Below are 18,496 nucleotides of genomic sequence, written 5' to 3'. Positions count from 1 at the left end.
TAGGAATTCACAAAATGTTTAACAAAGAAAGTGATCCTTTGGGGTACATTATTAATAAATATTGTAGATCTAAGATTGTCTAGTGGAATTTTGATTGGAATGTATAAAAAGGCAAGAATCTAATGAATACTGAGGCAAATTTTGTATTTTCAATACTTTGTAAGGATACAGTTACATGAATATTTCATGACAGTAATGTATTTTCAAAAATTTTTTTTTCCTTCTTACAAAATTAGCATACACTTATCGTGGAAAATTTAGAAAGTACGGAGAGGAGAAAAACAGAAAAGAGAAGAAGGAAAAATCTTCAATAATCCCACCTCCCTGAGTCCCCTATTGATATTCTGGCATATTTCTTATCAGTCTTTTATCTGCGCATATTTTTTTCTTGAACACGGTGCAGATTATATCTATATATAGTTTTGTATTCTACTCCTTTGTTTTGCATGATATCCTACCAGAAGCATTTCCTCTAACCAATGAAAACTTTTTATGAACATTATTTTCAATGACTGCATAATATTTGACAGTAGGTATATATTACATAACATCATTTATTTAAATATTGTCATCAAGGCTGGCTCTTAAATCTATTTCCCCTTTTGGTTTTTTTCTCTTGTAAATAACTCTGGAGTTAACGACTTTTTGCATAAATCTTTGTGCTCATTTCTGGTTATTTCCTTGAGCTACATTCCAGGAATAAGAAAGAGTAGGTCAAAGATATGAGTATTTTCAAGGCATTTGGTTCATATTGCTAAATCCCAAATGATTCTGCAGATTTACACTTTTATTGGGAGTGTGCAGTATATAGAAAAGCCCACCTCCCTAAATGCTCAAAATAAAGATTACAAAGCTTGCAATCTTTGTTAATCATAGATTTTCTAGACTATTATTACACCATAGGTAATGAATAGAGTATCAAAAACTATGGTAAACTATGTTTTGCATTGGTAAGAGCCATACAAGAGTGGACATTACTTTCTATTAGTAAATAATAATGAAGATACAAACAGCCACAAAGGACCAGGACTAGAAGATTAAATGTTTTCCTCAAGTGCAGTCAGAAGCCACACTTGAGTTATTCAAGGGAAGTCCTCCTAAGTCCCCCTGCCTGTGCCACATCACTTCCATAATTTAATCTGGGTTTGAAAAACATTTGTTCAAATCGTCGTTGAAGAATATTCACAAAATGAGGAAGGAAGGGCACCTCAGTGGCTCAGTCATTAAGTGTCTGCCTTTGGCTCATGTGGTGATCCCAGAGTCCTGGGATGGAGCCCTGCATCAGGCTCCCCTGCTCTTGCTTTTCCCTCTGCCTGCGCCACCCTGCTTGCGCTTGCTCGCTCTCTGACAAATAAATAATAATTTGAAAAAGTCCTAAAAAAAAAAAGGGAAAAATCACCCAACCAAAGATAACAATGACCACTTTGGTACATATTTTTTCTTTTATTCTTCTAAGTATTTTATTACATTTTCTACTCTGTGTCTTGCTTTTAGCATAAAACATGTCTTTTTTCATACTATTATATTTTTGTCATCATTATTCTAATAGATAAATAATATTCCATTCCTATATCACATATCAACATTTACATTACCTAATATGGGACATTTAAGTTATTTCCAGGTATTATAATATTTATGTTATAAATAAAGCTACATCTCAGTGTATAAAACTCTTTCCATATTTTGTTTATTTTCTCAAAATAAGTTTCCAGAGGCAGGGATCAATATGTAAGTTTCATTTAAACAATGTGTAAGTTTTAAGACTTTTGATATTTCTAAGCAAGGTGATTCTTTTTCCCAAACAAAGCTCTGTAATATACGTAAGTCTTTGTCTCCAATTTATGAATGAAGAATCTCAGAAAAATAAATTCAGTATCTATAAGAAACCAAGTAAACTGATGGAAAACATGAGATGGCAACGTCCAAACAGGTTTTCGTGCCATGGAGATTGTGGAATATCTCTATATATCTGAAATCACACTGTCTATCAAACTAAAAGACAAGCTGAGATTGCAACTTTAATCCAGGTCAAAAATCAGAGTGAATTTCTCTGTTGTGGGAAAGTGAGTTAGTTGCAAGTTCTTTTAATAATGAAGCAAAAGAAAAAATACTATCTGTAACCACACATGCTTGATGAGATACACCAAAAGAGCAGGATGGATCATGTGTAAACAAAGGAAAATATACACTTTATATGAAAATTATGCCGTACACACAGAGAGAGAACTTAGTGTATATTAAATTATAGAGAAGTAATAATTCATTATGAATAGGAAAGAACAGAAACATAAGCAAATAATACGAATGGACAATTTATAAACTAATAAAATGAGTAATGATCAAGACAAACTTTTTAGAAACCAACAAAATGCAAAATAAGCCAACTGGGTATTTTCACATGTAAACATACAATTTTTCTAGAGGGCAATTTGGCAATGCATAGCAAGATTCTCACATTTTTTTCAGCTTCTGACCCAGGAATTCTACTTCCTTTAACTTATATTAAGAAAAAAAAATCAAAGATTTGCAAAAAATTTCATGTGGCTGGATGCTCACCATGGCATTTTTGTTAAAATAATATGGAGGACATTGGGAGTTGGAGAGGAGAAGTGAGACAGAGGAAATCAGAAGGGGAGACAAACCATGAGAGACTGTGGCTCTGAGAAACAAACTGAGGGTTTCAGTGGGGAGGGGGGGTAGAGGGATGGGTGAACCTGATGGTGGGTATTATGGAGGGCACGTATTGCATGGAGCACTGGGCGTGGTGCATCAACAATGAATTTTGGAAAACTAAAAAGAAATAAAGTAAAAATAAAATAAAATGGAAAAAAAATGACAAAGTAGAAATCAACCGTAGGGTAGCAATGATGAAATGCAGCAATGATGGAATATTATTTGTGGTTGCAGTAGGTTTTAAATGTATTATTAATGTCATAGGAAAATTTCTATAAACAATTTAACTGAAAATTTCTGGCAGTAGTACTGAATACATAATTATCTATCTATCCAAAAATATTAAGAGTAACTATATCTTGGTGAAATTTTAAACACTTTAAACAATTTTTTCAAAAATTGGAATAATCTGATTTATCAGTTGTGAAAATATAAATGAAGAATTTTCATTATTTTTCATTAATTAAAATAATGAATATACTATAATAATGAAAATATAATAATGAATATGATAAATAATTATATTTCATTAATTTTCATTATATTTTCCTTTTTTCAATCATAAAACATGACATATCTATTGGTATTTATCATATTTTGTGCTGCAAAATGTTAAGTAATGCTAAATGATAGAACTTTATTATTCTCATCTCATGGTGGTGTGTATGGGTAGGAAGAGAGGAGAATCCAGCTACATTTATCTTGAAAAAAGCTTTCCATTTAGGCAATCTAAGTCAAGATAATCAGCCCCTCTTCCCACTTCCCACTCACCCATCATATCCCAGCCCCTCAGGAACCAGGATCCCCAAGAGATAAAGGGTCCCAAGCAGAGGCTTCATTCTTCTGCAGAGAACTAGAAAATCCTGGACTTCTCCCGTAGGTCAATGGATCAAACATCTCTGAGAATGCATAAAGACAGAGGCTCTTACAATCAAGATAAGGTAAGTCAGTTAATGAATGTCTCAGCAGAATTCTAAGTGTGCAGTTGTTTTATTAAATCTATCATGTCATCAAATAGCTTTTTTCTTATATAGTGGAAAACACTACCATTTGATTTTTCATTTCTCCTTGAAAACCAAATTTATACAAGCTCTGGACTCCAGATCCAGATACAAGCTCTAGATCCAGAAAGAAGTTTCTTCCCAAAGTGAGGTCATCATTTCTAGGAATCCCCATCATCTGTACTTACTTAGGAGCTAATTATTCCTGCTACTCCTTCCACAGGTTTCTGTGGGTTGTATGTTTTCCATAATGGGTTGTATGTTTTCCACCCTGGGTTTGGTAGGTGTGGTTATTATTTGGATTTCCACTTCTCTCTTAAATCTGTGTTTTGGATCATATACCCTCTCCTGTTCTGAGAGATCATACCACCAGCTTCTTTTTTTTTTTTTTTTCAGTTTTAATTTATTTATTTTTTTTCAGCGTAACAGTATTCATTGTTTTTGCACAACACCCAGTGCTCCATGCAATACGTGCCCTCCCTATTACCCACCACCTGTTCACCCAAACTCCCACCCCCGACCCTTCAAAACTCTCAGGTTGTTTTTCAGAGTCCATAGTCTCTTATGGTTCACCTCCCCTTCCAATTTTTTTTTTATAAACATATAATGTATTTTTATCCCCAGGGGTACAGGTCTGTGAATCGCCAGGTTTACATACTTCACAGCACTCATGATAGCACATACCCTCCCCTCCCTGATATGAGGACATGGAGATGCAACGTGGGGGGTTAGGGGGATAGGAGAAGAATAAATGAAACAAGATGGGACTGGGAGGGAGACAAACCATAAATGACTCTTAATCTTACAGGACATTGGGGAGCATACCACCAGCTTCTTAAACAAATCTAGGTCTCTCCAAATCTGAACAGTGAAAACATTTTAAATCCTTTCTCAAGTGGATTTTCTCACACAGCCCTCTCACAAAAAGGTCTATGTCAGATACGCCACCGTGTTTTCAGACAAACCCAGATATGCCTGAATCTCAAACATGACCACTAAAAAGTAAAAGCTCAAGTTAAGATCATTGCTAAAATTCTAACTGAGCAAGGCAAGATTTAGTGCAGAGAAGTAAAGGATTTAAATGAAGTCTTTGGCATTTGGGGGCCCAGTCTAAATCCTTTGATCTACATTCATTCATTCTTTCACTCATTCTACAACATGTACAAAATGTTCTACAAAATGTTACAAAAATGTAACAAGTACCCACTTTATACCAGGTATTAGTACTAAGATGAAAGCAAAGATGAAAGAGACAGACCATCTCTCTGCTTTATGGAACTCAGAATATGGAATATGGAACTGAGAATAATTAACAAGTGTACAAACAAATAATACAATTTCAAGTAAAAGAGCTCAGATTAAGGAGATGGGGGTGATCATAGGTCAAGACTATATTGAGATGGAGAGGACTGTCCTGATTTATTTATGATGATTTTTGAGGTAAGTTCTAAATGATGTGGTTCATGAAAAAGCTTGTAGGAAAAGTGTGCTAGGTAAAGGGAGCAGCATGTGTGGGGGTCCCAGAGAAGACAGGAACTTGGTCCCAATAAGGTCCAATAAGAAATTGGAAGAAAGCCAAGGTTTGATTAAAGTAGTGTTGAGAGAATGATGGAAGTTGAAGTCAAGGAGATAGGTAAGAGGGCAGATCTTATAGAGACCATAGGCCATAGTAAGGACTTTGAATAGTATTCTAAGAAATCACTGAAAAGGTTTTGGTTTTGTATTTTAAATAATTTGTCTGGCTGCTGCACAGAGTGTCGGCAAGAGACAGACAGCATAGAAACAGAAAAGCCAGCTGGAAGGATACCATATCATTCCAAGGGAGAGATGATGGGGCCTCAGGTCAGTCAGTCATAGTGATACGGTACAATATGGTCACCCTGGGAATTTACTTTAGAAGCAAATTTGCTTATGGAATAATTGTGAAGTGTGAAGGAATTAGAAAACTCAAGAAAAATTCCTAGAATTCGAGACCACAAAATGGAGTGAATAGTGGTTAGTTTTTATGAGATGAGGAAAATTGAGAGAGGACAAGATTTGAAGAGAAAAAAAACTTAAGAATTGTATTTGTCTTTGATAAATTTGACATGCTTATCAGATATCCAGGGGATTTTCAAGTGGGTAGCAATTATGGCAGGCTGTGGCTGAGGGAAGCTGGAGTGAGGTACACAAATTTGTGACTCCAGCTTGCAAAAGATGGTGTTTGAAGCCACGTGAGGAGTTCATGTAGGTTGTGAATACAGAGTGAGAAGGCAAAAACAAAGACTGAGCCTTGGGCTGGTCTAACATTTAGAGGTCTTGGTAGAAGAGAGGAATCCAGCAACGGAAATTGAGAAAGAACAGCCAGCGAAGTAGGTGGAAAACTGCGAGACTGTTGTGTCCTAGAAGCCAAGTGAGAAAAGCATTTTAAGAAAGTGGGAGTTACCAGCTGGGCCAAATGTTGTTCAGAAGTGGAGTCAGATGAGGACTGAGAACTAGCAATCTTATACAGCAGAATAGAGGTTCCCAGAGACCTTGAAAAGAGCAATTTCAGTCAACATGTGGTAGAAACAAAAGCCTGACTGGAGTTGGTTAAAGAAGGAAAGCCAAGTGAGAAAGTGGAGGCAGTGAGTATAGAAAACTCCATCAGCACAGAACATGGCTCTCACCATAACAGCAACGTCATCGTTATGATCTTCTGTTGTCCCTTTAGGATATTGTTGATTCAGAAATCTCGAATTTGAGTTTTGTTGATGTTCAGAATGAGAGGTAAAATGCAACCCCATGACATTCTTTTCCTCACCCATGTGCGGGTCAAAGCAGTCACCTCAGTCGTCCTAACTCTGAAGCAAAGGTTTTAATGGGGCTGTGAGTTCCACAGAGGGAGAATGGAACCAAGGATCTGACAGTGGATGTTTTTTGTTTTTGTTTTTGTTTTTGTTTTTCAAACTACTCTTTGGAATTGGACCAAGATGGACTCGGGGCAGAAAGATGCATGGTAATCCAAATAAAAGGCAGGATTAGAATAGTCTTCCCTCTCTGACAAATATATAATTTCATGCTGTTATTCTGAAGCAAAAGAACATAAATAAAAAATAAGAAATGCACCAAAATGCACAAACAATGCAAACAAATTGTTAGTAGAAACCTGCAAAAAATTTCTTAATGTTGTGAAAACATTTGGCATTGCTACACAGGGTTTTCCTAAAGTCACTGGTAATTAGATTTTCCTCAATCTCCATGTCCAGTTGCACTGCAATATATGTTTTCCTACCAACTCGCTGGCCAAAGATCATCTTTCTGCAACCTTATGTAATGAAAGCTGTAAGCTAGAGCACCGAAGGCCGATGAACTGGAACCACGGACTCCTCACTAACAAGGATGAATTATTAACACATCTTTCCTTATTGTTGTGTTTTATAGCTTTCTAGTTAGTCATCTCAAACAATTTATTCACAATAATAGTGTTTTTTATTATTGCTGTTTTATAGTTCCTATAACAGTAAAATTTATCCTCAACTCTATTATTACAATATTCAACTACTAATGGAACTCTTGTTTTTATTTGATTGTGTTTTAAAGCCATAGCAATAAAATTTACTCCCAAAAATATTACTGCAAGCTTTATGTCCTATAAAGTATTTGATAGCATGCCTACAAACACATGTAGTGCTTTAAGCCCACAGGAGAGAAGACCTGCCAAAACATAGACATTGTTCTAGGAAAGATGTGGGAATTGGTTGCTATTCTATCTTTGATAGAATGAGTAATAAAATAGAAGAAATGGAAGAACCTTTGAGACTACTGATTTAGAGGAAGGTTACACTCTAATTGGCAGTAATGTGTGTTTAAAAAATCAACTTCATTTTTCTTCCATGCCAAACCCTGGACATTTCCACCATCTTTATCCTCCAAAATAATGTGCTCTCAAAATGAAACCCCTGATTTCTCATGGCTGGTTGCCATTTGAGTTGGAAAGAAGCTCTACAAAACACTACTAACAAAGGCCAGGGTCATTTTGAAAGTAAACAACTTCGGGGAGCTAAAAATTGAAATGTCCACAGTCAAGCCAGCTCACCATTTCTACTGTTTCTAATTTTTTCTCACTTACCCTGAACCCATGGTCACTACAATGAATCTCCTCACTTGCCATGTACCTTTTATGCCTGGTGATATGAATTTTATGATCGAGTCAAAGGGCTAGAACATAAATTATAGGCCACCCAGTGGAACAAAATATCAGTAGGACTCAAGAAAGAGGTGTGTCAGTTGGGCAGACATCTGTGTGTGTTTTAAGGGATTGGTCTCAGAAGGATAATAGTTTGATTTACGGTCACAAGCAGATGCAGGCAGATTAAGTGGAGACACAAGCCAATTGTCACTCAGAGATTATGGCCTTAGTAGCAGAAGAGGCAAAATCTAGATTTGGTTTCTATGGCAGCACCAAGGATACATTCTTGTTCTGACAGAAGCTTGAGAGATTACTGCTATCTTCGAAGACAACAAAGGAGTGGATGAGTGGATGGGTGAATGGGTGGATATATGGATGCATGCATGCATGAGTGGATGGATGGAAACATGAATTTAAATGCATATTATTGACAGACGGCATAAGTCCATTGGCTAGACCTAGTCTCTCACCTGTGCAGCAAGGCACTGAGTTTTCTCTGACCATCTGCTTCCCTTCACCTAGCTGAGGTAGCTGTAGCTGCACCTTGTTGAAATCTACTTTCAAGAGAAAAACTGCTGCCAATCTCTGGCTGTGAGTACTTTTAGAATCTGACTCAGCGTGCTCGCTTCGGCAGCACATATACTAGAATCTGACTCAGCATTCAAGCTGAGACTAAATGCTATTTAAGAGACATCCCCTAGCCAATGACCGAGCACAGAAGTGGTGCAGAGGCTCACCACGGTACCTGTGCAACATTCCTCTAGAAGCAGTCTTCTTGGAGTGGCGCCACACTCAGAGACTCTCCGTACCCAATCTTCTTTCTTCCCCTTCACTTTTTACAGGTGTCAGATCTGCATCATTCTCTAAAGGCTCTCCTTGCCTTCTCTTTCTTCCTCTTCCTTTTATCTTTCAAGGATTACTCCCTGTAAATCTCTTCCACTTCTAAGTTCATCTTGGCACCTGCTTCTCAGATGATCCAGCCAACACATCAATCAGACTCCAAGACAAATGAAAATAAATGGATACAATAGTCCTTGAGTCATAGGGATCTTTCTGGGTTGGGTGGATAATTAGAAACAGAAATCAAACTGCAGTTCAAAAAAATAGGGGCAATCCTACACAACCAGTCCTCAGCAGGCTTCCAAAACAAAGCCAGGAAACTACAGAAAATCACATGCTAGCTATTTATCATACCATACTATTAGCACATACTATTTAGCACACCATACTAGTTGGCCTGAAAAAAAAGGGGGGGGGGGCGGCTTTCTATCTCACTGCTTGCTTGCTCTGTCTAATGTGTTCGCAATACTATATGGCAGGGTCCTCAACCTTTTTGTGAAGATGATAAACTTTGCTCTTTCCCTCATGCTGAAGTATCTTCTATTTATATCATTATGGGAAGGAAGAGGAAAACAGAAGAAATATATGCTCTCAAATGCCAACAGTGAAGATGGTAGAGCAAGGAGACAGAAGATATCCCAGAGAAGAGCCTGGATTTTGTCCAGAAACCCCAGATACCTGCCTGGGTGAGGGATGGACATAGAACCAAGGTGTGGTAAGGACAATTATATTGGGAATTAGATCTTTGGATACTTCTCCATCTCTTTCCCAATTGGATAGTATCTCATTCAGCATTAACTATCAACTAATTTAAAAAACAAAGACAAGGGCGCCTGGGTGGCTCAGTGGGTTAAAGCCTCTGCCTTCGGCTCAGGTCATGATCTCAGGGTCCTGGGATTGAGTCCCGCATCCGGCTCTCTGCTCAGCAGGGAGCCTGCTTCCCTCTCTCTTCTGCCTGCCTCTCTGTCTACTTGTGATCTCTCTCTGTCAAATAAATAAATAAAATCTTTAAAAAAAATAAAAAATAAAAAACAAAGACAAAAACACTTTTGATTCATCACCCTGGATCATCATTCTGGAAATCTTGGTAAGGAGGATTATCATTTTGCAATATGCCTCCATTGATTTCTCAGGTACAAAGAAAAGGTAAAAGATATGGAAACAACATGAGTACCCATCAACAGATGAATGGATAAAGATGTGGTGTGTGTGTGTGTATACCACATATATAAATATACATATATGTAGGTATGTATAAAAGATATTATTCAGCTATGAGAAAGAAGGAAGTTCTGCCACTTGTGGCAACATGGATGGACCATGAGAGCATAATGCTAAGTGAAATAAGTCAGAAAAAAATAAATACTATAAGACATCACTTATATATGAAATATAAACAAAAGCCAAACTCATAGAAACAGAGAGAAGGACGGTTACCAGAGGGAGGGAGGTGGGAGAAATGGGGAGATGTTGGTCAAAAGGTACAAATTTCAGTCAGAAGATGAATAAATTCTGGGGTTCTCATATACAGCATGGTCATTACAGTTAATAATACTGTATTATATACTTAAAAGTTGCTAAGAGAGTAAATCTTACATGCTCTCATCACAAAAAAAAGATAATTATGTGATATAATGAAAATGTTAGCTAATGCTATGGTGTTCATCAGTTTGCAATATGGAAGTGTATCAAGTCAACATGTTGTACATCTTAAACTTCAATACTGTTATATGTCCATCTTATCTCAATAAAACTATAAATATAAGTGCATATATATTGAAATATACCTATATTTAGGTATATATAAAAGAAAGGCAACACAATTAGAACAGACTTTCTTCTCTCCTCTGTTTTTTCCCAAGGTTCATTGTCTTACACGTTTTCATTTCTACCGACTATATTTAGCAAATCATTATTAAAGATTATTACATTCATTGTCTGAATCTCAGTGCAATACTTGATGGGCCATGTACAGAACACTGGGTTAAAAATCAGAAGCCTTGAGTTCTAATGTTTGTTTCCTCATTTGTCAGCCATGTGATTGGGGGCAAATCTCACCTATCTTCCTTCAAAGCAGTTGTAACCGTCTGCCCTCCTACTCAGAGCTGTGGAACATATTAAATGAAATAATGTATGTGAAAGCTCTGTGCAGATTGTAAAAACTATCAAAAATAGATTGTGTAATTATCATTGACACTAATAACAAGGATCTATAACCAGATCACAGTTCTGCGCAAGAGCTTTCCAGTACTAGAACCATACTATATAGAAGAGAAAAACCAAACTGCCAAACAGTAAAATGTAGAATGTTTTCTCCTTTGTCATGAAATTTCTTGACGCAAAGTTCTCTAGAGAATTTTTCTAAAGGTGGAACAAAGCATGGAGGGGCTTCTCTGCTTTACGTACTTCAGAAAAACAGATTTTTGAAAATGAGCATCTGTTGAAAATGAGCTGTATCTTAGCTACTGAAATCAACTTATACATATAATCTATATAATCCTAGCTTGCTGTTTATGACCTAAGAACATATTCCAGCATAGTTCACTTCCAATATAAAATATCCCTAATTCAATATAATTCCTATGTTCATATTCCCATAGATTTCACTATAGGTCTAAAATAAAAAGAAAAGCAAGACTCCTACTTGATTTCATATGAGATTCAGTTTATACAGAAAAGTAGTTACTAAAATTACAATGAGGTTTAACCCACCCAAATACATTTAAAAAGTTCAGCTCCCCACTTGTATACTGGGAGCACCAAATTTCACAAGACTCGTACTTGTTATTTCCAGCAAAGGGGTGTTGCAAATCCCTTACCCTAACTTTCCCATGTCCTGTTTGTTTCTATTAGCATTTCCTTAACACCCAAAAAGATGCCATGTTGTTCTGAAGGGAAGTCTTTTAAAAGTTAAAGCAAGTTACAGAGTTATCACTAAAGTTTATAGAGTGATTACTACATCCCAGATACTGTGCTTCAATGCATAAACAACCTGCATGTAATAGTGATGTGGGAAACAGAGGCAAAAGGAAAAATTACATTCCTTACTGCTTAAGCCCATCCACAAGTCCTTGAAACAGAGTGACCTTCCTCTAGGAACTCAGTTGCCTCAGTGTTGATACTGCTACAGACAAAAGGCAATCTTAGCATAACATTATCCCATTCCCTAGGATGCTGGGAGTCTACTTTATACATATAAAAATTCCTTTGGAAACTTCTTTATCTCTACCTCTCCCACCAAGATATATGGCCCACTGATAAACATTTAGAGTCTCATGACTGAGTTTTTACCAAACAGTAATAAATGACCTTTTCCTAACAATAGCGAGCCCCTTCAGCATCCTGGAAATCTTGTTTCTAGATTTCTAGACTTGTGCAGTCCCTAACACCTCCCAACTTGAAAGTATATAATCAGACACTTATCACAACCCCAATGCAGCTTTTTTCTGCTCGTGGGTCCTGTTCCTATGCTTTAATAAAACCACCTTTTTGAACCGGAGATGTCTTTCTTGATTATTTGCCCTGAACCCCAAAATCTACCAGTAGGATCAACCATTGGCCCCAATTACAGAAAAAGAAACTGAGTCAATCTGCATTGACCATGTTATCTAAAACCCACAATTAAAAATCAGAATGTGAGGGCACTTGGGTGGCTTAGTCTGAGTGTCAGACTCTTGGTTTCAGCTCAAGTCATGATCTCAGGGTCATGAGATTGAGCCCTGCATGCAGTACCAAGCTCAGTGGGTAGTCTGCTGGAAGACTATCTATCTCTGCCCCTTCCCCCACTTGTACACTTGTGCACTCTCTAAAATAAATATATAAATCTTTGAAAAAAGAATCAGAATGCACACTGGGGACCAACATCACCAGCATCATCAGAAAGGCAGAATCTCCATCCCAGACGCTCCGTTTTAGTAAGACTCCCCAAATGAGTCACATTTTGTTCCCTTTGTATTCATTTGTTTATTGTGGGACCTATTTGCTTCTGTTAACATTTCCTTACTACCCTAGAGGAATGTTATGTCACTACTGTTCTCGCTTTTTTCTCCACCTGGAGTGTTCTCCACAAACCAACCACTAGTAATCAAGATTTCCCTCGTTCTCTTAGCAGCCCCTTGAGGCAAATCACCAAGTCTCTCTGCGCCTTCCTTCCCCCCTCTAGAAAACCAGGATGAAAATACCTCTCTTGAGGGGTTACTAGAAGGGTTAAAATTAAATCAAAGGACCCTTGTAAATTGCATAGCACAGTAGTTCATTAACTTGGTTTCATTTTAGAATCACCTGGAGGATTTTCCCTGGCACTTCCCTTCCCAGAGCAATTACATTCGGATTTCTGATAATGGGGCCCGGGGAAGTAGCATTTTTGCATTCCCACGGGTGATTCTAATGGGTAGTCAGGCTTGAGAATCTCTGGCACCCATTGCCAGTACATAGTAGATGCCAAATAAAATTTAGCCTTGATTATTTTTTGTTTTTTTGAAAGACAGAAAGTGGGAGAAGGTGGGGAAGAGCAGAGGGAGAGAGAGACTCAAACCAGGCACAGATCCTGACACAGGGCTCCATCTCACAGCTCCAATCACAGCTTGAGCCAAAATCAAGAGTGGGATGCTTAACTGACTGAGCCATCTTGGCATTTTTTTATACCCAGGCCCTTGCCAAAGAGCAAATCTCTCTGAACTGATCATGCTTGATTTCCTCCCTGTCTTACCATAGGAGGTTCTATCTTCTATCTCTTCTGGGCTTTCTGAAGTCCTAGCCCTGAAATCATACCTTTTCTCTGAAATCTTTTTTTGGTGAGCTCAAGACCTAATCTCCCTCTTTTCTCAAATCCAGTGGCAACCTGGAGTCTCTATTACAAAATCTACTTACTTACCCCCCCTCCGTTCGGTGTAGTTTGCAACTATTTCTTGTGTGTCAAATTGCGTGTCTCACAGGCCCCCAGCTTAATGCTGAGGACACTCTAAACTAGACACTGAAAAAGGATAATTTTTTTAAAAACGTAAAATCAAGAGTTTCATTTAAAATGAATGCAAGCCAAAGATTTTATTTACTGCATGAATTAATGAGAGAGTCAATAAGAAGTTAGAACCTGTTCAAAGGAAAAGTCTGCAAATATAAATTAGCAGCAGGAATGCTGAAATAAATTTACGAAAGATGCAAAATTCGTCACTTCTTTTCACTGAACACTATTCAATGGTATTTCTACAAACAAGAATCATTTGGGTTGTTATTTACTTTTTATGATGTACAGAACCATAAAATACATCAAAAACAATGAAAAACAGATAATCACAAATAGTGCTCTAGACAGTGTCTAGTTTTACCATTGTAGATGCCCCATAATCTTTGTGGCCCATTACATAGCTTTTCACAACTTTTCCTGACAATGCTCCATATTTTTATGGTCTACTCCTTTTGGGGCAGTTAGAAAGGTTAGTTGAAGATCAGGAAGAAAACTTCACTTAATTAGGAATTTGTGTGAGATTAATTCGGCTCATTGTGTCTTCATATAACTGCAGCCAAGGTAAAGCCCAAATCCAAACTTTATCTGGAGTAACCCAGACTTTTGAGATATCTGTACAAATTTTACTGCTAATAAGGAGTTCAAACTTGCAATATTGCTTAGAAAGCTGTTATCATCAAGCTGGCCAAGCTAGGAAGGAAAGGTAATTTTTAAAATTGATAATGTCAAAAAAAATTATGACCTGTTGGTCGTTAAAAATATATGTGGATTTTAACACTGACATGGCTGCCTAAACCCATTTAATTAACTTTATTCATTAAACATTATTAGTCTAATGTTAGTCACTGATCATTTGTGATGAATGTACCAGTATTTGGGGTATATTTCCTTAGGACTTACCAAAGTAGAATGAATAGGTTTACAATGCTTTATGGAAAATTGAACTAAATTTGAAATTACAAGACTCCAGCTATAATTTCCTAATTCACCTGCCTACAGCCACTCATTCTCTCCTCTGATCTGTTCTCTACTCTGATTCCAGAAGAAGCTTTTCAAACCCCAAATTTCTCTATATCTTTCCCTGACTTCACATTGCTTTAAGGAGTAAGACGATTACTTGTCATTTCCTAGGACCATGGGGTGTGACCCCTCTGATGGCCCTACCCTAGTTTAGATAATCTTCCCTGTCCCTTTCATACTCCATCCCATTCATTTCTCAGGGAGGGCTTCCCTGCCCCCCTCCCACTCCTGATTGGGTTATCTCTTCCTATTATATGCTGTCCTGTTAGCACTAATCAAGAGTCGTTTCTAGCACTAATTAAGGCCACAATTTCGTACTTATTGATGTAATGTTTTGGTTATTGTCCGTCTCTGCCATTAGACTATCCATGAGGGCAGGGGATATATTTCCATTGTCTAGCATGGGGCCAGGCCCAGAAAGGGCACTCAATAATTAGTGAATTAATAGCTGTACAAAGCGTCACTGGTTTCTTCTTAGCCCCAATGGCTTATCTATTTATTTTGCTCCTGTGTTTTCTTTGAGCTTTTCTTGTTTTACTTTCCTTTGTTGCTGGTTTTATAAGATCACATCATCGAAAAGGGAAGGATGAGGCATGAACTGAGCCGGTACCAGGATACTTGCAGAGTATTATCACATGATTTCATTTGAGCCTCATAACCTATGTAATAGGTATTATTTTCCAATTTTATAGAAATGAAACTGAGGCTTAGTGATATTATACAAGTGATACCACTAGAAAATGCTGGAGCTGAGTTGGAACCCAGGTTTACCCTTTATTGCTGGACTTGGCATCAAAGACCTTGCTTGGTCGGCAGGCCGGCAAGTCGTCTTCTGCACCACCTTAACAAAGCTTTGGGCCTCAGTCCCCGGTTCTACCAAAAAAGGCTAGAAACCAACATTAATGTGCATTTCTTTAATCACTAGTACTGTTATGAAGTTTCCATACCATGATCTGCTGTTCTCTCTGGTACGGCTGCCAGATTCCTTTGCCAATTATGATGTAGGGTAGATGACAAAATGGCCACAGATATGCCCCTTTGCCGATTCCACACACTTTGGCAGTGGCCTCCCACATGGACTCTGGGACTGACCTTGTGATTGTTTTAGCTCATTGAACAATAGCAAATGTGATGCGGGCAGAGACACGTAAGGCACTTGAGTATTGCGGTTTGCCCTCTGGCTGCACTTGGAACCCATCTGCCACACATGAACAAACCTTGATGAGACTTTCTGATGATGAGAGCAGGTGCCCCATTGTGTCAGCCGACAGCTAGCCAACCCTTAGAGACCACCTAACTGACCCCAGATGCCTGAGTAAGCCAGCAGAGACCAGCAGAAGGAGCAGCGAGCCAGTCCAAGTTACCAACCCATGCACTCAGGCACTAAATAAATGGTTATCATTTTAAGCTGCTACATTTTGGAGAGAGATATATACACACACACACACACATATATATATATATGTAAAATTTCTTTATTTTTAATAGTAAGTTTGTATTATATGTTGGTCTTATCATTTTCCCATTCAAGAGAAAGGTGTCATATTTCCTAGATTTATTCTGTTAAATGATATAAAATTTATAACTTAACAGACACACATCTCTTCTTCATAGGTGGGAGAAATAGGCTCTTTTATTTTCTTCTGATTGTGATGCAATTTAACCCACTAACTCATTTGGAACTTAATGAAATTTTAGTGATGAGGCATGGATTTAAATTATTTTCCTCCACATTAATATTCAATTGTGACATCCTTTATCATTTAATAACTCCTTTCTCAACTGTGTATTGCTTCTTGATCTTCAAGTATTAATTTCGTATAATGTATTAGTTATATTCCTTGGAATTGCTATGGCATTCTATGAACTAACTTTTCTTTTTATAATTTAATACTGTAATTTTATTACAATTTTACTATTCATCAATATAAAATATATTATTAATATGCAACTTATAAAAGTTGTTTATTTATAATAGTGTAATTAATGAAGGTCCTTTATGTACCGCAGAGTGCTGTTTCTCTCTGTTAATTTCCATGGTCTTTTGTCTTCCCTCTGGCTCCTTCACAATTCTGCTCCCTTTATAATTGTTTGTGTCATTCTTACCATTCTCCACCTGACTGTAAACTTCTTGAGACTGGGAAGAGTACATATTTTCCCTTTGTTCAGGGTTTTCCAAGAGAGGATGTCCAGAACCTATTTGTTAGAGTGATGTGACATTTCCTATCCCAGCAGACATTTGTTCTTAATGCAGTCTTCCAGAACCTGTGAGTGTTCCTCACTCATACAGTTCTGAAATCTGTACAAAGCTTGTCTTGTTGCTCCGACCTGTATTGCCTAAATAGAATATCTGTAAGCTAGAGAGGAAGCTCTTGGATAGCTCAGAAAACAGGCATGTAAATTTAACTGATTGGGATGTCAAAATAGGTTGGATGTCAAAATAGGATGGAAATAGGTTATAATTATTAATACAGTAATTGGGTGCAAGACCCAGGGATAGACGTTAGGTCAATGCCAGCCTACTGGACAACATCCCCATATGCTAGGCCCAGGGCCTACAAGGATGACTCAGGTATGGTCCCCGCTTTCAAAGCCAATATAATAATACTGACCCAAGGCTAGGAGAGTTTCAAAGTATAATGACATGGTTTTGCAAATCTCATGTCAACTACTTGAAAGAAAAGTTCTTGGTAAGAATTTAATGTCAAGATTGTCGTTTAAAAGTCAAGTTCCACCCAGTGCTGGGTGTTGTGCAAAAAGAATGAATACTGTTATGCTGAAAAAATAAATAAAATGGAAAAAAAAAATAAAAAAAAAAGTCAAGTTCCAATGTCTGTTTTCATCTCCCGCTCACAAATCTTGTTTTTCAAGTAGGATCTATTTGTTGTTTAAACTTTTTCCTCCTCCTTATCCTTGGTGGTGGGAGGTTCCTACTAGGTTGGGAGGAATGCACTGAGAAGCAGAATGTTAAGGCCAGGAGCACATCTGGACCTGCCAAGGTCACATCCCAGCCCTGCTCCAGTTCTAATGATTCCCATAAACATACCACTCCCATGGTCTTGCCCCAGACCTTTCCCTCGCCTTGGCATGCACCACCTCTCAAATCCTGTCCAACCCAATCATCATGGAGCATGTGTCAACAAGGATCTTGCCAGCTCCTTCAACCCCTGCTACACCCATCTGAAAATCTTCTAGTCACTCTGGACCATTTACACCATCCACCTCTTTTGCTTCTCTACCCTGGCATCTGAGAGCAATGGGAGAAATTTCACAACTACCATATTGTTGATGTTTATTCAGCCAATATTTGTTGAGCACCTGCTATGCACTAAAAACAGTAGCAGCACTGGGTGTCGTGCAAAAACAATGAATTTTAAATATAAATTTACGCTGAAAAGAAATTTTAAAAATAAATAAATTAATTAATTAAAAAAACAGTAGAAGAAATTATGCTAGACTCAGAAAAGAATAAAACAGTGAATAAGAGAGCGTCTCCTCCTTCTTGCGGGGGAAGCTCAACAACTACATGGTAGTGTGATAAGTAATTATCATATGGAAATTTAGCACCTGTGGAAGCCCACAAGAATGTACCTAACCTAGAGACTTATGGGGTCGGAGAAGGCTATCTCACTTAAAATTCATGGTCTTCAACTCCAGTGGGGCCCTTGGCACCACTCAACACTTATTTTATAGTTGTCTAGTCAACCACAATTCCCCAAAAGGAGTAGCTAAATCTTCATGGCTCTCCTCAAGACCGCCCAGTCCACTCATCTCTCTTACTCATCTCTCAGGAGATGAAACAGCCCTTGACTGCACTGAGGAAATCCAATCCATGTTTAAAAATCT

General features: G+C 37.7%; 1 protein-coding gene across 2 annotated transcripts in view; it reads right to left on the bottom strand.

Annotated features, from left to right (window-relative positions):
- The window catches only part of CPO (carboxypeptidase O), a 51,265-nt gene that overhangs the window by 25,181 nt on the left and 7,588 nt on the right, over positions 1–18,496 (bottom strand). The window contains exon 2 of one of the 2 annotated variants that reach the window (XM_046018112.1): positions 3,448–3,575. The exons of the other annotated variant lie outside the window; for it this stretch is intronic. Within the exon in view, the coding sequence (XP_045874068.1) occupies positions 3,448–3,515 (68 nt within the window). The 5' untranslated portion in view covers positions 3,516–3,575. The remainder of the gene's footprint in view (positions 1–3,447; positions 3,576–18,496) is intronic. 2 annotated transcript variants of the gene reach the window in all.

The sequence above is a fragment of the Meles meles genome, chromosome 9 (assembly GCF_922984935.1).
Source record: "Meles meles chromosome 9, mMelMel3.1 paternal haplotype, whole genome shotgun sequence".
Classification (NCBI taxonomy): domain Eukaryota; kingdom Metazoa; phylum Chordata; class Mammalia; order Carnivora; family Mustelidae; genus Meles; species Meles meles.
Note: the sequence above shows the minus strand (reverse complement) of the source record. Positions and strands in the feature narration are given on the sequence as shown.